This window comes from Gekko japonicus, unplaced genomic scaffold (genome assembly GCF_001447785.1).
Source record: "Gekko japonicus isolate JY-2015 unplaced genomic scaffold, Gekko_japonicus_V1.1 scaffold1455, whole genome shotgun sequence".
Lineage (NCBI taxonomy): Eukaryota > Metazoa > Chordata > Lepidosauria > Squamata > Gekkonidae > Gekko > Gekko japonicus.
The window spans coordinates 154,174-181,978 of NW_015170325.1; the positions used below are offsets into that span (position 1 = coordinate 154,174).

The 27,805-nt window shown below is 53.1% G+C and overlaps 1 protein-coding gene across 1 annotated transcript in view; it reads right to left on the minus strand.

Moving 5' to 3' along the window:
• The window catches only part of NFIX (nuclear factor I/X (CCAAT-binding transcription factor)), a 246,846-nt gene that overhangs the window by 53,832 nt on the left and 165,209 nt on the right, over nucleotides 1–27,805 (minus strand). Inside the window, exons 3-6 of the mRNA XM_015418104.1 lie at nucleotides 19,779–19,841; nucleotides 18,180–18,254; nucleotides 15,385–15,505; nucleotides 12,660–12,796 (exon numbers count right to left, since the gene is read on the minus strand). Coding sequence (XP_015273590.1) covers nucleotides 12,660–12,796; nucleotides 15,385–15,505; nucleotides 18,180–18,254; nucleotides 19,779–19,841 — 396 coding nt within the window. The remainder of the gene's footprint in view (nucleotides 1–12,659; nucleotides 12,797–15,384; nucleotides 15,506–18,179; nucleotides 18,255–19,778; nucleotides 19,842–27,805) is intronic.

Here is a 27,805-nt window from a genome sequence, read left to right on the forward strand (position 1 = left end):
GTGTATCAGCACAAAGTGCCAGCTATGAGCTCTACTGGATAATTCATCTTCTGAAAGACTTCGGCATAGATGAACCAAATGTCAATAATACTTTTTGAGGACAATCAAGCTTGTATCGCCATCTGCAAAGGTGAAGGCACCAAATCTAAAAACAAGACCATCGCACTCAAATGTCACTACGTGAAAGAGCTGCAAGACCAAGGACTGATTGAACTCCAATACTGTCCTACTGATCTGATGATTGCCGACATCCTGACCAAGCCGCTTTACAAGCAACGTTTTGAAACTCTTCATGAATGTTTGAATCTGCATGACATTCGTCTTATAACTTGAGAAGTGTTGGGTATTACAAGTTGAAAACACTCAGTATATCTGGGGTTAAATGTTTGTTTATGTTACTCACAGGAAGTCACATGTTTCTCATGTAACCAATGTTCTTTTGATGTAGAAAGCCCAGGAATTTTCTCCCTGATCTAGGAATTTGATTGGGACTAAAGTGTCAAGGTGTATTACCATTTTATGGCTTCTCTTCCCGTCTTTGTTTCGGTGTTCTGAAGAAGAAGAAGAGTAGCCATTGTCTCTCTCTTCTAGTTTTGTCTTTGTAGAGTAAGGATGTAGCCAATTTAGCTCTGTTGTTATTTTCATCCCAGTTATCCTTCCCATGCTAAAATTTAGTAAAAACTAAATTTTAATCACACATGGACTCTCAGTCTGAATTATTTTACTCTGGCTCTGCTGGACTATCTTATCTCTGCTAAATACCATTTTTTCAATATCTCAATATCACCCAACAATATGCTTATCTAATTCCGTCTTATAAGAACATCAGAGAAGCCAATGTTTATCCAATTCGCTCTTGAAGCCTTGTAGCTGCCACCACCTTCTGTGGCAGTGAATTCCATGTGTTAATCCCTCTTTGGGTGAAGAAGGACTTCCTTTTATCCGTTCAGCAATTTCGTGAAGTGCGCACAAGGGGTTCTTGTATTGTGGGAAAGGGAGAAAAGGACTTTTTCCTCAACCTGCTCTATCCCACGCATAATCTTATCAACCTCGATCATGTCACCCCTCAGCTGTCATTTCTCCTTCCTGAGCTAAGACAAAAAAAATGTGTGAGCTAGAGGCTAAAAAACTGTGAGCTAGCTCACACTAACCCAGCTTAGAGGGAACACTGCTGGTGGGTAACAAGGACAGAAGGGGGCAGGAAAAAGGGAGGAGCTGCGAGGAGAGGGAAATGAGATGCTCCCCACAAGTCCGTGTAGATTCCCCCCCTTATTCCGTCTGTTCGCGTCTCGCTCCCTTAGTAGTCCGTATCCAGTCTCCAAGCCGGTTAGCCTTTCCTCTTGGGAAGGCGCTCCAGAGCCCGGGCCCTTTCGGTAGCTCTTTTCTGCACCAGCTGAGTTTGCAGAACTAAATGTTCCAAAAGGGGGGCTGGAAGAAGAGACAAACGGCCCTTCTGTGAGAGGCCCCCTCCGCCACGGGATGCAGCCGACCGAAGAAGAGCCGAGTGCAGAGATCAAGCCCTGATTTAGGGTTGGGATGTCTCATCCCCGTTACAATCAACCGGCTCTAAAAAGAGACCATTCAGGTTCAGCCAAAAGTAAAATCAGACAGCAGGAAAGGTCCTATTCAAGCATTATCGGGATATCGAACTCTGCTTTGCTTGTCATTCGGCCAGAGCTCGGTCCTACGAAAGAAGAGGAAAAGGGGGGGGGTGTCTGTGAAAACCCCGTGCCCGGGACCCCCTTGCTCTCTTCAGCGTACCTAAGGTGAGAACAGGCTCGCTGGTTTCCTTGGCCGGCAGCATCACATGCCCTCTGAGAGCCAGGGCGATTTCTCACTAGAGCTGCCTCGCAGCACAGCCGCCGTTTGCCCCGACACAAACATGTCAATTTCACACCCGAAGCTCCTGGGCTGCATTTTGACTCGGGGCTTCGCCCGATTTCCTCCGCAGTTTCGTGATCCTGGTTTTTGAGGATCATGAAACTGCGGAGGAAATTGGGAGAAGCCCCGAGTCAAAATGCAGCCCCGCAGCCTCGGGTGTGAAATTGACATGTTTGTGTTGGGGCAAACGGCGCTGTGCTGCGAGGCAGCTCTAGTGAGAAATCGCCCCCAGTTTGGTGTAGCGGCTAAGTGCGCGGACTCTAATCTGGGAGAACCGGGTTTGATCCCCCACTCCTCCACTTGCACCTGCTGGATGACCTTGGGCAAGCCATAGTTGTGTCAGAACTGTTTCTCTCAAGAGCAGTCCTCGAAAGAGCTCTCTCAGCCCCACCGACCTCACAGGGCGTCTGTTGTAGGGAGGGGAAGGGAAAGGAGGTTGTCAGCCGCTCTGAGACACCTTTGGGTAGTGAAGGGCAGCAGGGTATAAACCAAATCTCCTCCTCCTCTTCTTCTTCTCCTCCTCCTCCTCTTCTGGGGGGCTTATTTAACTAGGGATGGAATTTCCTCGATTTTCCAAAATCCATCCCATTTCCTGGCTTCCATGGTTGCTCAACTATTAGCCGTTCTCTCTTTTGAAGGTGGGGCAGGGCCAAAGCCGATGAAGGAGGGTGGAGCAGGGAGGCCAGGCAAGCGAAGAGGGGAAGAAGCAAAGATGGGTCGGGGTGGGGTCATGGGTTGGGGGAAGCAGAAACGCAAACCCTGGTTGGGAACAAGCGTGTACAACGTGGTCTCCAGAGGGGACCCAGAAGATGGCCATGCAGACTTACACATGACACCGGCTTTGGCCCAAATGACACATTTGGGTTTTTAAGAAGTTGGTTTCTGACTCCTGGGGCCCGACAGGTTCCCTATAGCTTTTTAAAAATGAGGTTCTGCCCAAATGGGCTCAGAATGCCGCTATGGGGGGGAGATGGGGGCACCTGTCTCCCCGCAGCCCAGCCCATCTTCCTGTGCAGAGACAGTCCTGGGGGCAGGTGGGGGGAGTCACTTCTTCATTTTTGCTGCTCCACATGCGGACTCTGGGCTCTCCCCGATTTTCCAAAAGCCATTCCTGGCAGAGGCTGTGGGGCCGTGGAGAACCCAAGCTGGGCCCAGGGAACCCAAACCCCACTCTTTTTTTTTTTAAAGTGAACGTGTAGGTTGCAATGCTCCCTCTAAGCTGTGTGGAGCTCTTGTGAGCAAAAATTCTACTTTGTAGAATTCTGGAGATGTAATCAGGGTGGATTACTAGGAAGAAGGCAGTTTTGCAGTGGAGGAACAGACTGGACTGCCTCTTTGGAAAAGGAGATGGAAGAAGAAGAAGAGGAAGAGGAGGAGGAGATTGGATTTATACCCCATGGCCCTTCACTACCTGAAGGAGTCTCAGAGGGGCTGACAAACTCCTTTCCCTTCCCCTCCCCACAACAGACACCCTGTGAGGTAGGTGGGGCTGAGAGAGGTCTGACGGAAACTGCTCTTTTTCAGGAACAGCTGCGCCAGAACTACGGCTTGCCCAAGGTCATCCAGCAGCTGCGAGTGGAGGAGTGGGAAATCAAACCCAGTTCTCCCAGATTAGAGTCCGCGCACTTCACCACAGCACCAAACTGGCTCTCAAGATGGGTAGCTGTGTTAGTCTGTCTCAATGCGCTCTCTAAGCTGTGGAGCCTTGTGAGCAAAATTTCTAATTTGTGAGCCGCTGGCATTAAAGCTGTGAGTGAGCGATTGGGCTGCTGCATAAATCAGTTTGCTCTGGAGCCCTCCTTCCTGAGCGAAGGCAAAAAATATGCGAGCCGGAGGCTAAAAAAACCTGTGAGCTAGCTCACACCGACTCAGCTTAGAGGGAGCACTGGTAGGTTGGCTCTTATAATGCCGGTGATGCTTTTGCCAGCCTCTCCCCCCTCCCCCCATTGGGGCCATCAGGATACACACGCCACTGGTGCTGGATCACTCTCCCCTTTTTAAATTCTCACTGGCCAAAATGTATAGCTTCAAGAAACGTAACGGGGCATTCTCAACATATCAAGAAAGGCAAACTCCCTGGAGCAGAGAGTGATAAAATCTGAACTAGCAGCAGGAGAAATTGTAAGTGTGTTTGGGGCAGGGAGAAAACGACAACTGGGTGCAGACAAAAGAATGATGCACAACACCAAGCCGATTCTTCAGTTGCAGCAATCCAGCCATACGTCACCCAGGTTTACTGACATTTCCAGACAAAGGAGTTTCTCTGCTCTCCCAAGGGTAGCTATTCTGTGGGCAATTTCCTCACTTCTGCATTTAGCGTCCACGTTCACTGCTGTATATCAGTACGTGGAGGACTCATTAGCATAATAAGCCACACCCAACAGCAGAAACTCATTAGCCTATTAGGCCACACCCCCAGCAATGCAGTGCATTGGCGTATTAGGCCACACCCCATGCATTCTCTTGGCTCGCCCGGGCGCCCCGCGGCTGCAGAGAACTCGGGCATGCCGGCCCTTGGACAGGCCGGGGAAGGCACGGGGAGGTATTTAAATGCCTCCCCAATCCTTCCAGGCCACCCCCTGGCCCACCCGCCTCGGAGTTGCCAGGGGGGTTCGCTCTCCAGGACTTTCCTCTGTAGCCACGCACGGAGAGGTTCTGGCTGTAGTGGGCGTGGCCAACTTTGAAGCCAGCCGGAACTCCGTTCCTGTGCGTTCCTGCCCCAAAACAGCCCTGAGTGCGTGTATCCTGCTGCATCAAACTCCTATTTCAACCCGTGAGCAAGTTCGCCCTCTGCAACACCAAGGAGGGGCAAAAAACCCAACCCCAAAATGGATACCTAAAAGGCTGAAGGTACGAGCAGATATCAAAAGCATTAAACAATCAACCAATGAGATCGGACCAATGAAATCCTTCACCCACCGCGTGCACGTGTGTACTTCAAGTTTTGCAAAAGAACTGCTGTATTCAGTTTATTACCTCACATTCTCTGGTGTGTGGCCATAAAGATCAATAACCAGACGTGATACTCCCACAGAGCGTTCTTTGCACCACAAGAATTATTTTGGGATGCACCCGTAAAGGTAAAGGTTTCCCTTGCTCGAAAGCCAGTCGAGCCCGACTCTAGGGGGTGGTGCTCATCTCTGTTCCAAGCCGAAGAGCCAGCGCTGTCCGAAGACTTTTTCCGTGGTCATGGCTAAACACCGAGGCACATGCAACACTGCTACCTTCCCACCGAAGTGGTACCTATTTATCTACTTGCCATTTCTTGCTTTCGAACTGCTAGGTTGGCAGGAGCCGGGGCCAGAGACAGGAGCTCACTCCGTCACCCGGCACTCGGGTCTCGAACTGCCAAACGACAGACCTTCTGGTCTGCAGCTCAGCATTTTAACCTCTGAGCCACCCACATGACCTTAAAAAGTCAACTGAGATACAGCTTCCTTCATATAGCATGTTATGTGGAATTAAACTGGGACCCCTGAAGAAGGCCTTTGCTGCTGAAACGTGCCTGGTCCGATTTCATCGGTTTATGGTTTCCAGTCAGTGCCACTGGTAGTATACAGAATTTTTTGTAAGATGTACTGCACAGTGTGTGACCTGAGAGCCAGTTTGGTGTCGTGGTTAAGAGCAGCAGACTCTAATCTGGAGAACCGGGCTCGATTCCCCACTCCCCCAGTCACCGCACTCTCAGCCTAAGCATAAGCCTGGCTTGCCACTTAAATGGTGCAGAAGAAATAGCTGTAGCTTCGGCAGTCAAGGAGTCCCCCTCGGGATCTCCCGGTTACTACACACACGATGCCATGCGATAATTTCAATTCATGACCTGTACGGCCTAAAGGCCTATTTTGTGTTTAATGAACTATTTAAGAACACTGCAGATATATTTTTGTTTAATCCTTTTAATATAGGCTTGTACCTTCAACCTTTTAGGCATCCAGGATCACCCTGTGCCACAATAATGGAGATGCCTGGTCCTTCTTAACTGGAGAGGCCGGGGATTGAACCTGGGTTATGTCACTTAATTCCCATTTCTGTGGGACTCTCCGGCTTTCGGGATCAGGCGGCTGGGAAAAGAATACTAACCCCCTCCCCGTCCTTCAGAGTCTTTGGAGCCATCATTTGCTTACTTGCTTACTTATTGATTCAGATATTGATTCCCTGCTTTTCTCCCCAGTGGGGACCCAAAGCGGCTTACAGTAACACTGAACAGACGAGAAGCTGCCTTCCACTGAATCAGACCTCCGGTCCACCAAGGTCAGTCTTATCTACTCAGACTAGCAGCTGCCGAACAGGGTCTCAGGCGGAGGTCTTTCCCGTCACCTCCTGCCTGGCCCTTTTTAACTGGAGAGGCTGGGGACTGAAGCTGGGACCTTCTGCATGCCACTGCGCCACACCCCCTCTTTACAGTTCTCCAGGGTCTCAGGTGGGGGTCTTTCCCATCACCTCCTGCCTGGTCCTTTTTAACTGGAGAGGCTGGGGATTGAACCTGGGACCTCCTGCGTGCCAAGCAGAGGCTCTGCCACTGAGCCATGGCCCCTTTTTACAGCTCTCCAGGGTACCAGGTGGAGTTCTTTCCCGTCACCTCCTGCCTGGCCCTTTTTAACTGGAGAGGCTGGGGATTGAACCTGGGACCTCCTGCGTGCCAAGCAGAGGCTCTGCCACTGAGCCACAACCCCCTCTTTTCAGTTCTCCAGGGTCTCAGGTGGAGGTCTATTCCCATCCCCTCCTGCCTGGTCCTTTTTAACTGGAGATGCTGCTGGGGATTGAGCCTGGGATGTTCTTCACACCAAGCAGAGGTTCTGCCACTGAGTCACGGCTCCTCAGCAAGCTTCCCCTTGCACTGAGCAGGACCCTTGGTCCATCGAGGCCAGTATTGTCTACTCAGATTGGCAGCAGCTCTCCACGGTCTCAGGCGGAGGTCTTTCATGTCACTTGGAGATGCTGCTGAAGACTGAACCCGGGACCCTCCCCATGCCGAGCAGAAGCCGAGCCACAGCCGTTTCCCCCCTGTCTCTTTATCCTCACAGCAACGACCCTGCGAGTTTGGTCCAGCCGAGTGAATGTGGCTGGCCAAAGGTCGCTGACCTGGAGAACTTCATTGCAGAAGAAGAAGAAGAAGAAGAAGAAGATTGGGTTTATACCCCGCCCTTCACTACCCAAAGGTGTCTCAGAGCGGCTTACAATCTCCTTTCCCTTCCCCTCCCCACAACAGACACCCTGGGAGGGAGGCGGGGCTGAGGGAGAGCTCTCTCCAGAACTGCCCTGGAGAGAACAGCTCTGAGAGAACTTGTGACTGACCCAAGGTCACTCGCCTGGCTGCGTGTGGAGGAGTGGGGAATCAAACCCGGTTCTCCCAGGTTAGAGACCGCGCTCCTAACCACTACACCAAACTGGCTGGCGTGAGGGCGTGAACCGCTGAACACAGCAGTGGTCTCCGATCAAAGCCTGACACTCTGACCATGACACCGCGACGGAGCCAAGACGGCGCTCTGCCCCCTGAAGCGAGTGGCCGCTGCCTGAGACGGCGGTGATGCTTCCACCCTTTGTCAACTGCTCCCTCCCTCTCACGCACAGCCAGACCTCCGACTTGGGTTAGATCATCAAGAAACCTTTTTTTGGGGGGGGGCTGTAATCCCCTGTTGCCAGTCGGGCAGGGAGCTTTACCAGGAACCCTCGGATTAATCTGTGTGTCTGCAGTGGCTCAAGTGGTTAAGACGCTGAACTGCAGGCTGTGGAAGGTCGGTAGTTCAGCAGTTTGAGACCCGAGTGTGCCGCATGACGGAGTGAGCTCCCGTCTCTAGTTCCAGCTCCTGCCAACCAAGCAGTTCGAAAGCAAGAAATTGCAAGTAGATAAATAGGTACCACTTCGGTGGGAAGGTAACAGCGTTCCGTGTGCCTGGGTGTTTAGTCATGCCAGCCACATGACCATGGAAACGTCTTCGGACAGCGCTGGCTCTTCGGCTTGGAAAAGGAGATGAGCACCGCAACCCTAGAGTCGGACTCGACTGGCTTTCGAGCAAGGGAACCTTTACCTTTACCTTAAACAGGGACCACTTCGGTGGAAAGGGAACAGCATTCCGTGCACCTTGGTGTTTAGTCATGCCAGCCACATGACCATGGAAACGTCTTCGGACAGCGCTGGCTCTTCGGCTTTGAAACGGAGATGAGCACCGCAACCCTAGAGTCGGACGCGACTGGCTTTCGAGCAAGGGAAACTCTTCACCTTTACTGTTCCTGTAGTGGGGCTCAGGGGTGGGAAGGACCGACCCTCACTCTGGTCCTCGGGAGTGCAGAGACCTCCGATGACTGCAGAGCCGGCTGACGGGTGTCACTCACGCCCCAGGAGCACCGGTGGCCCTACGTCCGGGCTGCCTCTCTGGGAGAGCGGATTGTGCAGCCGCCTGCGTAATTCTGCGCAATCTGGTGTTCTCGGCAGCAGGCGAGGGGGCCCGGGAGAGAGAGAGAAAAGCCCCCCCCCCCGCGCCTGTTATCTCCTGCCAGCTGCCAAACACCTGATACCTGCGCCCGGGGAGGGGGAGGGGGGGCTGCCAGCCAGCTGTGAACACCTGTCCCCGTCAGACGGCTGGATGGTCTCTCCAGCTGTTTGCCGGAGCCCCGCAGCTGTGCCGCTTAATTGGCGATTTGTTGAGAGGACCGAGAACAAAACTCAACCAGACAAAGGGGGCGGGGGTGGGTGGGTGGGCGCGCAGGCACTGGAAGGAGATCAACCTGTTCCCCAGCCCGGAGGCTTTGGGAGGCAGGCGGAGCAGGCAGGACGACAAAAGACTCTCCCCCCCCCCTCAGCAAACTCCCCCCAGGGTGCATAGCTGACGCAGGCAGACAGTCGTGCGCCGCGAGGAAGAAGAAGAGAAGAGATTGGATTTATACCCCATGGCCCTTCACTTGTAGTCTCAGAGCGGCTTACAAACGCCTTTCCCTTCCCCTCCCCAAAACAGACACCCCCTGTGAGGTAGGTGGGGCTGAGAGAACTCTGACACAAACGGCTCTTTTCCAAGGACAGCTGTGCCAGAGCTTGTGACTGACCCAAGGTCACATCAGCAGGTGCAAGTGGAGGAGGAGTGGGGAATCAAACCCCGTTCTCCCAGATTAGAGTCCGCACACTGAACCACGACACCAAACTGGAGGGGGGCCGCCGGGTAAGCTGCAGGGAGCACAAGCAGCCCGAGGAGAGTGCACTGGAAGGCACTCGAGACCAGCCCCCTCCCCCAGGCAGCGTTGCCAGCCTCCAGGTGGGGCCTGGAGATCGTCTGGAATCAAAACTGGCCCTAAAACTACATGGGTCACTTACGATTCATTTAAAGCCTTTATTCCGCTTCTCCTGCAGAAAACGGCTGCTTTTGAAGGCAGACAACCCCACCTTCCCAGGGAGCTCACCCTTCCAATCTCCGGGTACTTCCAAATCCTGCCAATGATCTCTCCAGCTCCCAGCTAGGGTTGCCAGCTCCGGGCTGGGAAATTCCTGGAGATCTTGGGGGGGGGGTACAGCCTGGGGAGTGCGGGGTTTGTGGAGGGGAGGGACCCCAGCGGGGACTGAATGCCACAGTGTCCACCCCCCCTCCCAAAGCAGCCGTTTCCTCCAAGGGAGCCGTCCTTTGCAGCCTGGAGACGAGCTGCGATTCCAGGAGATCTCCAGGCCTCACCTGGAGACTGGCAACCCTACTCCCAGCCAGTGCTCCCTCTAAGCTGTGTTGGTGTGAGCTACTTCACAGTTCTCTAGCCTCCGGCTCACACATCTTTGTCTCAGTTCAGGGAGGAGGGCTCCAGAGCAGACTAATTGATGCAGCAGCCAAACGGCTCGCTCGCAACTTTAATGCGGGCAGCTCACAAAGTAGGATTTTTGCTCACAGGACTCCACAGCTTAGAGGGAGCACTGCTCCCAGCAGGGCCTTTCTCTTGCTGGCAGTGGGGAAGCAGGCCTCCTCGAGAGGAGCCGGTCACCCTTGCCTCTCCTACCGGCCAGGACTGGATTCATTCAGTTGGAGTAACCAGCATCATTCCGTGCAACCCTTTCGGATCTCAGCTCCATCCTTCACAACGCCAAACACAAAGGGCTCTGCGGGTGAATGGCACCGAAGAGCAGAAAGGGAGTTTACAGACCCGCCCTCTCCCAAGGCCAAAACATTCCGTTTCGGGAAGCCCTCCTTATCGGGGAGGCCTCTGCTGGTTTGAAAAGGCTCCTGGCTCTCCCGCCGAATTCCGGTGTGGAGGGTGCCCGTTGCTTCCCAGCAGTCTGCTCCCTGGTCCTGGGCAGACAAATCTTTGGCGGGCCTCTCCCTTCCTCCTTCAAGAGCTGACCTGCAATTCCCATGACCATAAAGGCCACCCGGCCCTCCGTGAGCAGGCACCCAAGCGGCTCAGAAGAGCCTCCAGGCGCGCGGGAAGGAGAACAGGGCCGGAGGGGTGTGTGTGTTTGGAACCCAGGGCCTTCCTTCCCAGGGTTACATCCAGCCCCCTCCTCCCCACTGCTGAGGAGAGAGCCCGGTGTTTTTAAAAAGGCGTTCAGATGGCAGATGAGTGGAGGGAAGCGCGCCTTGACTCACCCCCCCACCCCCACCGTGAGAGGACTCTGAAACCAAATGCAAAGTTTGCGAAGACGTCTGAGCTCCTCGAGACCTCTTTCTTATATAGACCAGGAAAGGGGCACGCTTGGCAGGATGTCACCAGTGTTCCCTCTAGGCCGAGTGAGTGTGAGCCAGCTCACCGTTTTTTAGGCTCCGGGCTCACACATTTTTGTCCTCGCTCAGGAAGGAGGGCTCCAGGGCAAAGTGATTTCTGCAGCAGCCGAATCGCTCGCTCACAACGTTGATGCCAGTCGCTCCCAAAGGAGACTTTTTGCTCACAGGACTCCACGGCTTAGAGGGAGCATCGGACGTCACTCTCAGTGGGCACGAAATCCCACCAGGCGAGCCCAGAGGTGCCCAAGGAGAACAGGAGATGCCCGCAAATGGCTGCTTCGACACCACTGCTGGCCCTGAGCCCAGCTCTCCGGCATCTCAAGCACGGGTCCTGCCCAGTCCCAACCAGTGTTCCCTCTAAGCTGACTGAGTGTGAGCCGGCTCACAGTTTTCCAGCCTCCAGCTCACACATTCTTGTCTTCGCTTGGGAAGGATGGGGCTCCAGAGCAAACCGATTCATGCAGCAGCCCAATCGCTCGCTCGCCACTTGAATGCCAGCAGCTCACAAAGTAGAATCTTTGCTCACAAGGCTCCACAGCTTAGAGGGAGCCTTGGTGGCAACTCAACCAGTGCTGGGAATTGAGGGGCCAGCTCTGTTCTCTGCTACTCATCCTGACCCTCACCCCCACCTCCGTTTCGCTGGGTGTCGTTCAGCAGTGGAATTGGCGGCTGGGGGAGGTGGTTGGCTCTCCCCCCCCCCACTGGGAGTCACCGGCTGGATGAACACTCGTCAGGGATGCTCGGGGCTGATCCTGCATCAAACAAGGGGATGGACTAGATGGCCTCTGCGGCCCCTTCCAACTGTAGGATTCCACGTCTTTCCTCTGTGCCAAAGCGCTCCCTCCGGCCACATCCAGAACTGGTTTTCAAGGGACGGCCTTCTCAAACGAGTGACTCAGGCCCATAGCCAGGACTTTTAAGGTTGGGGGGCATCTACATTTCTTAGGGGGGCACTGGCCAATCAAATTAAAGGAACACCGGCTCCTTCCCTGCATCCACTACTGCTCGGGGGCCCTGGGCTGGATGGGAAGTCAGGGGGGGCTAGCCCCCACATGCCCCACGGTAGCTACGGGCCTGGAGTGACTCTGGTTTCCCCGAAACGCTTAAAAGCTGCTGCAGCGGTAGCCCCCCTGCGTCGAAAGGCTGGGTGGAGCGTGACTGGGGGCGAAAGGCAAGGCTCCGGCCCAAAGGAAACAGAACCTCAGGGAAGAACCCCCAGCGCAACCCAGCCTGGCCCCTCCTGCCTCTTTGCACAGCACCGCAAGCGGCCTCTTTGGGCTCACGACGACCCTGCAGCACCCAAACGGCTCAGGCTTCTCACTCCTGCTCTGCTTAACTCACAGAGAGCTCCCCAAACACGCGGCCCCACAGCCCTCCAACGTTATGTCCAGCGACCCTGCTACACAAGGGGGGAGGGAACCAGGACAGGAATTCATGGGTACGGTCCGTACAAACACCTCAGGAGCGTCCCGAAATCTGCAACCAACCCACCTGGGCACGTAACGCCAGTGCCTACACACCACCACCTCTGACCACTGAATACACCCCGCAGGGCCTTCTCTCTCTCCCTCCCTCCCTCCCGCCCTCCCGGCTACCCCCTGCCTCCTGCTTCTCACAGCGCTCCACTGTCCGGCCTGGGGCTTCCCTCCGGCAGCAGGGGTCAGCCAGTCGCGATGCCTGCCTCGCGTCTACCACGGCTTGGTCTAACGGGGCAGCCTTCTCACCCGTACACCACCGGAGGGCTTCTAACACCCAGTCTGCAGACTGAACTTCCTTGCGGCCTGAACGGAGCTTCTCCTTGCTCCGCTCTCTTGCTGAGAAGTGGCAAAAGGCAACACCTCGGAGAGGAGAGCTCTGGGCACCGGGTGTGCCACAGATGCACCGGGAGAAGCCTGTCAAGAGACGCGGACGTCAGCTGACCCACCGCCTCCTCTCCAGGGCACAGCTGGAGGAACGAGGACCCTGCCGGTGGGGGAGAAACCGATGCAGCCCCCCAGACCACCCCACGGAGGGAAAAGACCTCTCCTGCTTTGGACCCCCGTCTCTATTCATGCCAGGCCAAAGGGGGGGGGGGACGACTCCTACCTGCGTCCACATCGTTGGGCCACCCGCTGGACTGGCTGCTGCCAGCTGCAGGGGACCGCCCCGTCCCGGGGTAGAAGACGTCGTCGACGGGGCTCTCCATCTCGCTGTCGTCTATCGACTTGGGGCGCTTGGTGGAACTGCGGTGGGGAGAGAACACAGAGGGGGTCTGTTGGGATTCTTTAATTCGGGGTCGATGGTCGTATTGCCAACACAAGAGCCACGCTTAGTAAAAGAAAAATATCTTTACTATAAAAACAAAATAAAACATGGGTAGGGTACTTTGGATAAAAGAAATAAAATAAAAGGTTACATACTTGCAGTTACTCTCAGTAATATATGCTAACAGCTACATCTTTCTATCTGTCCTGGCTTCTAGAAGAGAACTTCCTCTCTGGTTCACACAAAGGGCCATAAACCTTGTGAATACATGAATGCTAGATCAAAGCATTTCCACAAGCAAGATGTTAGTTGACCAATACAAACGTTATGGGTCACTTCATTAGGATAAACAACTCCCACAAACTTTCCCGCCGTTGAATATATTATGTAACGTAACATCCTGTTTCCTAACAAACAACATTTAACTCTGTAATGACTGAAGTGTAAGCAACTTGCAATTCCAAAAGGGGCGGGCAGTAAGTGACGGCCGGTGATGGCACAGCGAGCCGGCCACTGAGGAGAGGGAGAGCCTTCCCGCCCCCAGGGCCGGGGCTGGCCACGCGGTGGCTTGCCCCAGGAGCATCAATCCAAATCAATTAGGTTTCAGTCAGATATAAGCTTTCAAGAGTCAAGGCTCCTTTTCTCAAACACAAACCCGGGCCTGGATAGCCCAGGCCAGCCCAATACCGTCAGGTCTAGCAAGAAGCAGGGTCAGCCCCGGCAAATATTTGGATGGGAGACCACCAAGGAATACCAGGGGTGTGACGCCGAGGCAGGCAATGGCAAAACCACCTCTGAATGGCCTCTTGCCTTCAAAACAAGTCTCGCTCGCCACCTAGGGTGCGTAATGCTAAAAAAAGAGCTAGAACTTCTGGCTGCCAGACAATCTTAGGATCTCCTGGCTATTCTATACATAGTTAAGTATAGAGAGACCTCCCAGTTGAAGATAATCAGCAGCACAAGAACACCTGGGGAGACCTTATAATGCAATTGATACTATATTGGGAAATTACAAAATACAATACAAAATATCCACAAAGTGTAATTCAGCAATAAAGTGTGTAAGGTTCATAAATTCATAGAAAATCACATTCCACTTAGTAATTCATACATAAGAGAATCTCTCCTTATATATAATTGAATAGTGGGTGCCAAAGTTCTAATTCTAAAATGCACTCCCTTAGTGTATGGCTGATGGCACTGCTCCTCAGCATATATCGCCACCAATCAGAAGGCAAAGCCCGGGTCCCGCCCACACCACAACTGCTGCGACAACCTGGTCTTTTGCATATGGAAGCTGATTGGACTTCAGTCCATTCCACACCTCAAACTCCCCCCCCGCCCCCGCAAGGCAGTTGGAATTTTCAGTTGCATAACATACCTCATAGGGGAGAGGAGAATGGGTAACAATGGTTACCACTCTCCAGGCGAGGGCTACAGATAACTCAAACATACAAATGCTCTTCAGGTAGCAGAGATCAGTCCCTCTGGAGAAAACAGTGGACTTTGTCATTAAACCCTGCTGAGGTTGCCACAGGAAACTGACACTGTTTGCTCAAAGCCAGAGAACTCTCCCAGAGCCTCTTTCTAGATCCCGTTGTATTTATTTCCACAACGGGCATTATTTCTAGTCACAATATATAACGAAGCTTCCGACGTTTGTCTTCGTTTCGATCCTAGACTTCCTCAGAAGTGAATTCTCTTGCATATAATCAGGGCTTTTTTTGTAGAAAATGCCCAGCAGGAACTCATTAGCATAACAGGCCACACCCAACAGCAGAAACTCATTAGGATTGGCTACATTAGGGGTGTGTGGCCTAACATGCAAAGGAGTTCCTGCTACAAAAATTCGCTTCTTATTCTGTTTACCTTCCTTGTTGTCAAAACCCAGGGCCTTTTTTTGTAGCAGGAACCCCTTTGCATGTTAGGCCACACACCCCGAATGTAGCCAATCCTAATGAGTTTCTGCTGTTGCGTGTGGCCTATTATGCTAATGAGTTCCTGCTGGGCGTGGCCAACTCAGGAGCCAGCCGGAACTCCGTTCCTGTGCGTTCCTGCCCAAAAATAGCCCTGCATATAATATATGTTGTCTCATTCATATTCATATCATTTTGCATTTCGTGAGTGTCGTCTCTTTTGTTTTCATATAGTTTTCTTTTTGCTTTTCAAAGCTTTATGTTCCGAACAGGGCACAAAAATCCTCATGGTCGGCTCCAGTCAAATCTGCTGCGCACTTCTGAATCCAACTGCTCTACTGCAGAAAAACGCGGCTGTCCCCTGAAACTATCTTCACAGAAGAATCCAGATCAAGCATCAGATCGAGGAAGGGTCTGGAACCCGTGCCTCTTCTGCTCCTCCGCGGCTCGAGTGAGCTTGCAGGTGACCCTGGCTGGGTATCTTGAAGCAGCACAGAATTCTACCGTCTCCTCCCGCCCCCCCCAAAAACCCCCAGCAAGTGGGACACCGGGACGACTGGTTCCCAGGGCCGGCAGCCTTCCGTGGCAGGATTCGGAGGACAGACGGCCCCTCCTTGCACTGCACAACAAAAGACGCGGGGGAGACGTACCTGCTAGAAGGCGGAGAGGTTATGGACCGTCTCCCGAGAGCCACTTGATTGATGTTGTAGTAACTGGGGCTCTCCAGGTCGGCCAGAGAGAAATTCGGACCGGATGCTGTGGCCACGGGAGCTGAGGAATGGGAGACAACGGCTAAGAGAGTGGAGGGCGAGCGCGTCCAGAGGTCAGGCTGGCTTCCCTGCTAAGCAGCTTCCCACTTCCTGAATGCGAGCGGTATATGTGTGTGGGTGGGAGGGGGCATGATTTGAGGTGCGCAGAGCTGGTTCAGGACAGCTTGGATGCTTATCAGAGAACTCTGGGGAGTCCTGGGACAACCTTAGAATGTTCTTGGTCCTACCTCTTCCCTGAATGATACTTTTCTTACCTTGCTCTGCTTCCCAGTTCCAGGTGAGGGGATACCGTTGCGACGTGGGAAGTCTGTCCTGGTGGGAAGGGCACTACAGTCCTCCCCGGACCCCCAGAAGCCCCACCCAGCCTTCCATCAGGTGGATCCTGTGCCCCCACTTTTCTCTAGAAACTCGAGTGTTAGAACTTTGGAGCGGGTGAGGAGACAGAATTCTCAAGACACCCAAGCCTGGACCACCTATTTGGTTCCGTGACTGCATTCATGGCAAAGCAGCTTTTGGACAATGCGCACCCACGTGTCACAGCCCCGCCACGCTCACTGTGACAATGGGCTTCGGCAAGGGGAACAGAGTGCGGGGAATCTAGGCAGCGTGGGCAGAAGGGTTCGCCTTCCCCTCTCGCTGACCAACCACATATGCAGCCAGATGGTTGGCCAAAGGACTGAGAGGAATCTGCACCACAGTGCTGGCTGCACCAAGGTGGGCACGAACATCGACCACAGAGTGTGCCTGGCCAAGAAAACAGCTGATATTCTTGGATTTTGAGAGAAGAAGAAGAAGAGGTTGGATTTATGCCCCATGGCCTTTCACTACCCAAAGGAGTCTCAGAGCAATTTACAGTCTCCTTTCCCTTCCCCTCCACACAACAGACACCTTGAGAGGTAGGTGGGGCTGAGAGAGCTCTTTCGAAGACTGCCCTGGAGAGAACAGCTCTGAGAGAACTTGTGACTGACCCAAGGTCACACCAGCAGCTGCATGTGGAGGAGTGGGGAATTGAAGAAGAAGAAGAAGATATTTGATTTATACCCCGCCCATCACTCCCCAAAGGTGTCTCAGAGTTGCTTACAATCTCCTTTCCCTCCCCCTCCCCACAACAGACACCCTGTGAGGAAGAAGAAGAGGAGGAGACTGGATTTATACCCCTGGCCCTTCACTCCCCAAAGGAGTCTCAGAGCGGCTGACAAACTCTTTTCCCTTCCCCTCCCCATAACAGACACCCTGAGAGGTAGGTGGGGCTGAGAGAGCTCTTTCGAGAACTGCCCTTGAGATAACAGCTCGGAACGAACTTGTAAAGAACTTGTAAAGAACTTAGCTGGCTGCATGTGGAGGAGAAGTGGGGAATCAAACCCGGTTCTCCCAGATTAGAGTCTGCACTCCTGGCTCTCAAGAGGAAAGATGGGGAAGGGGACTCCGACAACTGACTGAACTGCGGGGTGGGCCGTAGGTGCACCCGACATTGTTCAGCAGAACCAGAAATAAGACGATAAGGCGGCTCCGGGCCCTGCTTCCTGACACTGGGCAAAATGGGAACGGGGTGTAAGCAATGAAGACAGCCTCAAGCGAGGGTCCTCAATCAGGTGCCGGTGACACTTCTCCTGGTGCCCACCGGCTGTTTTAGAAAGTAGGTGGGGCCCAGAGGGGGCGTCACAGGTCCCAATTCTGCACGGCTGGCTCTTTCCTGCTCTCCTGCCAGGAACAGCCCTTTGTATCTACGACAGGCCCACAGAGCAAGGAACCGGGGTGGGGGGTGGGGATGACATACCTTTTCCAGAGCCAGTTTGGTGTCGTGGCTAAGTGCGCAGACTCTAATCTGGGAGAACCGGGTTTGATTCCCCAATCCTCCGCTTGCACCTGGCTGGATGACCTTGGGCAAGCCATAACTCTGGCACAGCTGCCTTTGAAAAAGAGCAGTTTCTGTCAAGAGTTCTCTCAGCCCCACCTACCTCACAGGGTGTCTGTTGTGGGGAGGGGAAGGGCTTCCCTTGTATGGCCGTGGCCCCGCCCCCCGCGTGCCCGGCGTGCCCACGTCACTTGCTAGTGCCCACGTCACTCTGCCGCGTCGGAAATCGGGGCTTCAAAGCGGGGGATTCCCCGCCCCCCGCCCACATTTGGCAGCCCTAGAAAAAGAGCAGTTTTCTGTCAGAGCTCTCTCGGCCCCACCTGCCTCACAGGGGGTGTCTGTTGTGGGGAGGGGGAGGGAAAGGAGTTTGTCAGCCGCTCTGAGACTCCCTTGGGTAGTGAAGGGCCATGGGGTATGGCTGGCTTCTGCAGTGACTTGCTAATGTCAACACACGCCCTGTGGGATGCCAGTGATGATGAGGGCAAGGGGGGGGGGATGAGGGAAAAGACATGCCCTTGACTCCTAAGAGGAATGCGACTGTGGAGGATGCCCCTTCTGCTAATTTCCCGAAACGGGTTCCACCCCTTTGTTAGATTTCCCACAGACTTCCACTCTGGAAGGTCATTATCACGGCGCGTGCACTCCGGAGCGCACCCACGGCCGTGGACGTCACTGCACATGCTTAACAAGCTCAGAAAAGGATGGCTCCGCCAGCCAGGGCTATACCACCGAGGCCGTCTGCAGGGGTCCTGCCGCGTCCCGGCCACCTGACGGAGCCCACCCCAGCACCCCCCCGGGAGTTCCGGACGCCCCGACTTACTCTGTGACACTCTCACCAGCTCCGTGACATTCCAGACACCCGATGTCACGAAACAGTCTTGGAAAGTCAGATGCCCTGCAAAGAGAGGAAGGGAGGCAGACCTGGTAACAAGGGGCGGGGGCGGTTCCTGCCCTGAGCCTACTGCCCGCCCACCCCACTGAGCACAGAGCATTTATTGACTCATTTAGCTAATTAAAATACTGATATCCAGTGTTCCCTCTAAGGTGAGTGAGTGTGAGCCAGCTTGCAGTTTTCTAGCCTCCGGCTCACACGTTTTTGTCATAGCTTGGGAAGGATGTGGCTCCAGAGCAAACTGATTTATGCAGCTGCCAAATTGCTCGCTCACAACTTTAAGGCCAGGAGCTCACAAAAGTAGGAGTTTTGCTCACAAGACTCCACAGCTTAGAGGGAGCATTGCTGATATCCAGGGGTCATTCCGTAGAAAAAGAGGTGCAGGAGCTCATTAGCATAACTCATTAGCATAGCTCATTTGCATACGCCACACCCCCTGACGTCACCGGAAGTGTGTCAGAAGGCAACGCCCACCACTCAGGCTCCACTGGACTGTTTTGGATTGCTAGCTATTGGGGGGGGGGACGTGCAGATCTGTCCTCACAGTGGAGGGAGAGCTTGTACCTGAATAAACCTTGCTCTTAAAGGTGCCACTGGACTGTTTTGGACCGGGGAGGGGGGGCTCTGCAGCTTACCTGGCTCCGCTCCTGTGCGCTCCTGCAGGAAATGACCCCTGCTGATATCCCACCTTTCCTTCTGGCTCCAGTTTGAAGTCTTCCTCCAATAAAACGAGCCTTCCTCCAACTTAAGCAGCTCTTCCATCGGAGGAAGCACTGCTTAAGTTGGAGGAAGAACCTCCCCCCCAAGCTGGACTGAGGCGATATGGAGGGCGGTTGGATTTCAGCTGGTTTCAGCAACCGTGGCCTAGACACGACTTGCCACCAGGCAACTGAGCAATACGGGGATCTGTTCTAAAAACTTCATTTAACTAGATTAAGATTACATAGTAAATCACAAGAAATATCTGTGATAACATTCCACTGAAATCTTTGTACTCCACTTAATTACATCAGTTGAGCAACTCAGGGGCGGGGGGGGGAGTTTACCAAACTATATTCAACTGAGATAACACCCTTCCTTATTTTTATTTTTAAGAACGCCAACTTGATTACCGAAAAGGTTTATTTGCATTTCATGAGTCATTGGTGGAATACTATCTGACTCCAAATATCTCGTGAAGGTAATTCTAGCTGTTATTGTACATATTTCAGAATTCTTTTGGAAACCCAGGGGTCTCCCTTCTAGCCTGGCACGGGAAACTCGACCTACTCCCGACTCCGGATTGCCCCCTGTGGACCTTTCCGTGTCTTTAGGCCTCCGGAACCCAGTTCTCGTAATGTCCCTTCTCCAATCACAGACCCCCTCTATTGCCAAACTGCTACAATTATGTCCCAGAAATGGAGCGAGTAATTCCAAACCCGGCTGTAAAACCCACTTTTCCCCAGCCACCCACCTCTCACCCCGATTTGGGCTCCAGAAAGAGAATGCAGTGTGAGATAGCAGAGCCAGTTTTGGCTGTTCACTCACCATTGGGCAGTGGTTTGATGTCCGCATCTCCTTGCTGGTTTGAATTGTCTGATTGTCCTGATTCTGAAACACAGAAGCAAAACCGGAAATCAAGGGGTTGTTGGAGCTGACCGTACACAGTGGATGACAAGCTCTGGAACTCTCTCCCTGGGGAGACACACGTGCTGGTCACCAATTTCTACCAGCCCTCCTTCCTAACGGCTGTTTTTACGTTTTGTACATATTTTAACTGTGTCTTTAATTGTTTTAATGAATTGTGTCCTAATAGCTGTTTTTTAAAAAATTTTATGTATTCTAACTTGTGTTTTTAATTACTTTAACGATGTGTGCTTCAATTGCTGCTTTTATGTTTTGTGTGTACCCCTAACTCTGTTTTTAATTCTTTTAGTGACGTGTGATCTGAATGGTTTTAAATCATTTATATCGTGCGTGTTTTAAATTCGTTAGCCAACCTGGTGGCCCTTGTGTGGGCAGAAAGGCCAGATACATGTTCTGTAAATAAAAAGAAACAAATCTCACTCCACTCACTTCAGCGGCCAACGAGAGAGATGCTCCAGAATGGCCCCATCTCCCTGGCTCCTTCGCCCACAGCCTGAGAAGATCCCCTGGGGAAATGGCTGCTCTCTGGAGCTGACCCACCACAGCCAGCCAGGCGGTTGTCTGTTCTTAAATGTGCCTCAGGGCGGGGAAGCTCAGGCAGCCATTCACCCCTTGCCCAAGGACCCCGTCCTCTACCTCTCGGCTCTTCCCTGAGTCCTCTGCACTCACTATCCGCTACTTAACAGCAAAGTCCCAGTTTAGGGACACATCCTAATAAGAAGGAGGTGTGAGAGGTTACAAGATACTGTAAACCGAAGTTTAGCAAGCAACAATTTATTGTGGAAACAATTAGAATAGTTAAGCTTATTAACTAACCTGTTTTTAGTAACATGAACCCCCCCCCCCCATTGTAGTGTGTTTTAAATGTATTTATTTGATTTAGACCCCACACTCCCTGCCAGGGCAGGCCCAGGGCAGCTTACATAAATGCAATGGCTAAAAACAGCAATATAATAAAAGCATTAAAATCTTAAAAACCACAACAGAAGAAGAGGAGAAGAAAAGAGATTGGATTTATCCCCCACCCTTCACTACCTGGAGTCTCTGAGCGGCTGACAAACTCCTTTCCCTCCCCCCTCCCCACAAAAGACACCCAGGGCCGGCTCACTCACTAGGCGAACTAGGCATTCGCCTAGAGCGCACAGGCCCTTAGGGGCGCCAAACTGCCACCACCAAAAGCTCCCCGCCATTGCATTTCCGTGGGTGGGTGACCCCCGCCACTGCCTCTTTGGCCAGCTAACTCTTCCCTGCCTGCCCCCTCGGCTTCCCAGTGGAGTGCAAGTGCTTCTCATCTTCCTCGCAGCCGGGGACTGGCAGCTGCAGCAGGAGCAGCAGCAGAAGGGCCAGGGGAGCAACGGCTTGCGAGTGCCCTGCTGATCAGCCTCTTCTCTAGGGCGCATGGGGGGGGGGGCGCCAGAAGGGATCCTTGCCTAGGGTGCAAAATAAGCTGGGGCCGGCCCTGAAGACACCCTGTGAGGCAGGTGGGGCTGAGAGAGCTCTGACAGAAACTGCTCTTTTTCAAGACCAGCTCTTGTCAGAACTACGGCTTGGCCAAGGTCATCCAGCCAGGTGCAAGGGGAGGAGGAGTGGGGAATCAAGACCGGTTCTCCCAGATTAGAGTCCGCCACACTTAACCACTACCCCAAACTGGCTCTCATAAGATGCTAGTAACAGTTTAAGTAACAACGGCGGAGGCATCTATATGTCTATATGTTTTGGTTTTGCTTTTTATCGTAACCTGCCTCAGGTCAGGTCCTTTGGCAGAGAGGGAAGATGAGAAACATTTGAAGGTGGGGGGAAGAAACAAACAAGTGGATTGGATCCCGGCTACTCAACCATTTCCATGAATGGCACCAAATCTGGGTACTCGTGATGAAGCTTAAACGGTTGTCAACTATGCAGCCTTTCAGCAGTAGGACTTCTTCTCCTTCTACCTCTCTAGGCCTCCCCACACCCTTCTCTTCAGTCTCAAGACAGCCACAAAGGAAGGGGTTTGCCGGACGAGGGGTGCGGTTGCCCCATTTGACCCATTCTAAGCCAGTCCAAGACCCCTGCGTTGCAATTTCCAGGAGGTCAATGCCCAACAGGCAATCACCTTCAATAGCTTCAGACCTGCAGTGGGAGATTGGCATCCGATTGTGAATTGGATTGCTACTGTTCCCAGTGCATGTCAGTAAGAGTATTTAAACCGTAGCAGCTTAACGGGAACACCCTGATGAAGGATGAACTTTGAAACGTTGTTATGAAACATCCGGACACAACGTCGAATTATTTAGTAGTTCCCCTTTGTTTAGACATTGTAGCACATACCAGTTCTCCACTGTTTACATTCTGTACGTTTTCACTGTAGCTACTCTGTATACATTATCCTCTATTACATGTTCTTCAGCTTTTTGGCAAGTTGTAACTGGCGAGTCTGTTAACTACACTTGTTTTTGTCTCTTCCCAGGGAGTGACCACCCCTGGGAAGTGCTGCTGCAAACGTCACCGGCCTGACGGAGGGTGCCCAGGACAGAGCAGCGCTGGAGGCAGAAGGCCTTCTCCGGCGCTTTGGCTGCGGAGGAGGAGGAGGAGGACCCGAAGGCAAGGGAGAGAGGGAAAGGCTGCCGACTGCCCTGCACCCGCCTCGCGCAGTGGCTCCTTCCCTGCGGAGACTGGCAGGCACCGTGGCCAAGATGTGCACGGACACCCCTCGCTTGGCGGTTCCTCAGCATCCTCAGGGTCCATCTAGTGAGAGACCCTCCCCCTGGCCCCTCCCCACTCCTACCAAGGGGGCTGGGTTTCCCAAGGTGCCCTTGGATGGCAGAGGGCAGAAGGAGCCAGAGAGAGTGGCCATTTGGGTAACGCGCCTTCCCTTGGGACACACCGCCCCACGGCTTCTGCTCCCTTGGCTGCACTTCAAGGGCTCCCACGGTTTTGTCCCCCAAACGGTGCTATTCGTGCCCCCCCCCACATTCACCTCTTCCACACAATGACTCTAGGCTAGGGGTGTCAAACATGTGGCCCGGGGGCCGGATCAGGGCTTCTCTCAGGACCGCAGTGGAACTGGCTGTCTTCTGCTGCTTCTTCCAGTTCTGCTACTGCTGCATCATCACAGGTTTGAAGCTTACACACGTGAACAGCATACTCGAGATTGCAACAGCACAGACATTTCGATGCAGTAATTCAGAGCAAGAGGTGTCAGTATCAGACACTGTTAAATAAACAAACTATTGCAAGAGTGCAGATGTTTTAAGCATGTTTTTATTTTAAGTAAAAAAAACACCCTTTGTGTCTGTGTCCTTTATAAAGTTTATATCTCTGCTACCTGGCATTACATGTTATGACAGACCTGGCCCGGCCCAACAAGGTCTCCTTTATGTCAGATCTGGCCCTCATAACAAATGAGCTCGACACCCCTGCTCTAGGCTTTCTCATAACCCAAGAATGGCTCTCCCCGAAGGCCTCCGCATTCATCCGCTAATCATTCCTCTCCAACCCCAGAGAACAGAAAGGCGAGGCCCACCTTGGCCATTTCCTGTCAGGGAAAACCCCGGGCTCTGAAGCAAGCATGCTGTGAGCCACGGAATGTCCCACAGGAAGACGGGCTCAGAGTCAGCCGGGCAAGTTGGTCAAGTGGAACAGCTGCGAGGCGGAAGGAACCATAAACTGGGGGGCACCCGAGTTCGAACCTCGTTCAGCGATCTTAGGGAAGCCCCTCCCTCCCTCCCTCCCTCCCTCCCACAGCAACAGAGACCTACTTTGAAACCTTGTTGTAGTCTATAGGAAAGCGGAGGCAGTGTGGACGATGCTCAAGTGAAATGAGGAAAAGCTTGACTTTTTGGAATGAAGACTCCCTGCTCAGGGAGCCTTCGCACAGACGAGTTAAGATTCTGGCAAGGGGTCATTATAAGGTTGTGACACACAGCGAGCTAGCAATTCCCACTTGGATGGGTTGGGAGAGGGGGAACCCTCTGGTGGAGCGAGGGGAATGGTGGCCGAAAGGGGCAAGTAAGGACCGCACAAGGGAAACTGTTGTGTGCCCACTCGGTGGCCAGTGTTCCCTCTAAGCTGAGTTAGTGCGAGCTAGCTCACCGTTTTTTAGCCTCCAGCTCACAGATTTTTGTCTTCGCTCAGAAAGGACGGCTCCAGAGCAAACTAATTCATCCAGCAGCCAAATCGCTTGCTCACCACTTTAATGCCAGTGGCTCACCGAGTAGAAATTCTGCTCACAGGACTCCACAGCTTAGAGGGAGCATTGCCGGTGGCCGTTGTGAATCGTCTCGCAGAGAACCGCTTCCGTGTGGAAGTAGCCCCCATATAAAGGTGAGAAACGTGCAACGTTTTCCTCCAAGCGGAAGCTCGGGTTTGCACGTCTCCGTGCCAGAGCCCACAGTCTCCGGCGTGCAAAGACGACTGCGGTTTATTGATCATTTCCCCCAGTTACAAAAAGACCGGGGAAGGTAAAACACAAGAGGGAAGGGTTCTGCTATCGTGAATTTTTCCGCTGCTCCGACATGGGCTGTCAGTCCTCACTCGGCTTCAGAACTCGGAAGAGTTAACTGCCCCGTTCCCCTTCCTCTCCAGACTTGGCCAGCTGTGGAACTCCAGTTACCTATGTCAACAACGCTGCAAGTTTACCTCTCTCAGCGCCAAAGCAAAGGAAAAAGAAGCCAGGCACACGGACTTGGTACCCTGCAGCAGCTGTGGAAGCACGAAGGAACGATTTCCGAGCCGGTTCTGTCTTCCCCCCCTTCCTCTCCCTCTTCCCCTCGCAAAGTTGGCTCCGGCACCCGGTTCCCTTTCGGCCTTGCAACTGCTGGCAGCCATTTTAAGTCTTGGCAGCCATTTTAGTGCTGGCGGCGAGAAGGGCTCCCACAATGCCGGCAGCAGGCAACTGACAAACGGACGGAGGAGTGCGGCTTTCCGTAGCCCAGGGACAGATTGGAGATAAATTCTTAAACACGACGGAGGGAGAGGAGCCCTGGGGAGTGGCTTCAGAATGAATAAATCATGATTTTGTTTTCCTTTCTGGCTTCAGGCGGCCTCGTGGAGGAGGGTCCCAGGCAGAGCTCCCCCCCATTATCAGTGTGGTTGCCACAGATCGGCTGTATAGATAGGAGAGGGGTTTTTCCTTTCATGGAGTTCCTTCCACTGTCATGAAAGAAATGTACATGGCAGTGTGGAAGAGGAGGCGGTTCTGCTCTTCAAAACAGTGGGACTGAATGAAGAAGAAGGGTCGGTTTTATACCCCTGTTATCTATTGGGACTAAGCCATTCCTGGACTGTCACGCCAGAGACTGGCTGAGCTTGGAGCACAAGAACAATAGCCAACCAGGACTCTGGAAGTAACCGATCAAGTAGTAATGTTATGTAAATAGCCTATCATTGGGAGTGGGGTGTGTCTGGGTGTGGCAACTGCATGCTCTCTAACAGAGCTAAGGCTCTGGGGATTTTGTCTTGCTCTTGCTGAAATCACCAATAAAGTTGAGCTCACCCATGGAACCCGCTATTTAACAACCCCGGTCTCCACTACCTGAAGGAGTTTCCGAGTGGCTCCCAGTCGAATGGCACAGAAAAGCTATTCCACATGATCACACATAGGGATGCCAGCAGCCTCCAGGCGGGACCTGGGGGTTCCCCGGAATTACAGCTCATCTCCAGACTACAGAGTACAGTTCCCCTGGAGAAAATGGATGCTTTGGAGGGTGGACTCTGTGGCCTTGTACCCCACTGAGGGCCCTCAACTCCCCAGGCTCCACCCTGAAATCTGCAGGCCTCAAATCTGGGAGAACCGGGTTTCATTCCCCACTTCGCCACTCACAGCTGCTGGATGACCTTGGGCAAGCCGTAGTTCTGTTAGAGCTGTTCTCTCAAGGGCAGTTCTCAAGAGCGCTCTCTCAGCCCCGCCTGCCTCACAGGGTATCTGCTGTGGGGAGGGGAAGGGAAAGGAGGTTGTGAGCCGCTCTGAGACTCCTTCAGACAGTGAAGGGCGGGGTATAAATCCAGTCTCTTCTTCTTCTTCTTCTTCTTCTTCTTCTTCTTCTTCTTCTTCTTCTTCTTCTTCTTCTTCTTCTTCTTCTTCTTCTTCTTCTTCTTCTTCCTTTGTCTTCCAAAACCTGCCTGAGAAGCAGAAAGCTCGACCCACCGCTAGTCCTGACACACGACTACGTAGGGCTCTCTTTCGGTGATGCTCCTGCAGAGTGCAGGGGGTTGGACTAGATGACCTGCAAGGTCCCTTCCGACTCTAACATTCTATGATTCTATGACCCAAGAAGGACAGACTCCATCCGTGGGGGCAGCTGAGAGATCCCAGGAGGAGCAATGGGGCGCCCCCCCCTTGCCAAATGCCCGCCAAGAGCTCGACCAACCCTCCCTTCACCCCGATTTCAGCCTGAAGCTGAGTCGAAACGATGCCCTGTTTCATTCGGACATCCCTGGACTTGATCTGGGTTAAACGACAAACAAAGAAAGCTGGACGTTTAAAACATAAGAACATAAGAACATAAGAGACGCCAATGTTGGATCAGGCCAAAGGCCCATCCAGTCCAACACTCTGTGTCACACAGGGGCCAAAAACACCAGGTGCCATCAGGAGGTCCAGCAGTGGGGCCAGGACATTAGAAGCCCTCCCACTGTTGACCCCCCCCCCCCAAGCACCAAGATGACAGAGCATCACTTGCCCCAGAGCCCCTAGCTATACCTTGTGGCTAATAGCCACTGATGGACCTCTGCTCCATATGCTTATCTAATTCCCTTTTGAAGCTGTCCATGCTTGTAGCACCCACCACTTCCTGTGGCAGTGAATTCCATGTGTTAATCACTCTTTGGGTGAAGAAGTACTTCCTTTTATCCGTTCTAACCCGACCGCTCTGCAGATGAACGGAAGCAGCCGCCTCTGGGAACCAGGAATCTCTGAGCTCTGCCTCTCACAGGAGGTAAAATATGGGGTGGAGAGTCTTGGAAACGTTACCTCCCCCTTTCGTGTGCATTCGAGCAAGACGGGGTGGGCTGGGAGACACCTCCATTCCATCCGGCATGCTGCTTCTCTGTAGGGCCCTCGGCCAGGTGTACCCAGCCTTATTTTTAGCCTCTGGAAACCAGACACAGGGTGGTGGGCACAACCACAAAATGGCCACCACAGTAGGATGAGGCAACCACAAAATGTCAGGGAGTGAGGTTATGCATAACTCTGATGGTAGCTCTGCGGCATTTCAGGCAGATGCTCTGTTTAACAGGGTGAACAGATATTTCCTTGCATACACCCAAGTATACGTGTTGAGCTAGCTAAGGAACACCCACCTGGCAGTATCGGTCAGATCTCTAGTGACCGATTAGAAGCTCTGCTGGCCCCACCAATTAGAAGCTTTGCTGGCTCCCACAGGGGGGGGGAAGTCGTTGTCAATTTCCTGCACTGTGCATGGGGTTGGACTAGATGACCTTGGAGGTCCCTTCCAACTCTATGATTCTATTCTATGATTTGGTGGGCACCAAAGTATCAGTGGGTGTCATGGTGCCGATGGGCCCCACATTGGGGACCCCTGCCCTAGACATATGGAAACCTCCCAACTTACCCCAGTTTCTATCTACTGATGGATGGCTGTTTCAGAGCCTGAGCTCACGGTTTAACAGGTGGGCACAGAAGAGCTATTACCGGCATTATCTCCTCCTCACACATACTGACTCCAGCCCTGAGGGACCATTGTCTTCTCAGTGGCAGCATTTGGACTTCCCCTTGTTCTGCCATGACTCTCCTAAAAAATCCAGCCAAAGAAAGTATCCTTGGGCAGGAAACGCCGCAAAGTCGCACTCGCTTTGCGCAGGTAATATTGTGACCGATTCCGCAGAAGCAGTCGTTCCACCCCTGGTCTCCCGTTTCCCTTGGTTGTACCGATCAATTTCCCACTATTTGCTGCACGGCCACATTTTGACCCGCATCTCCCCCCCCC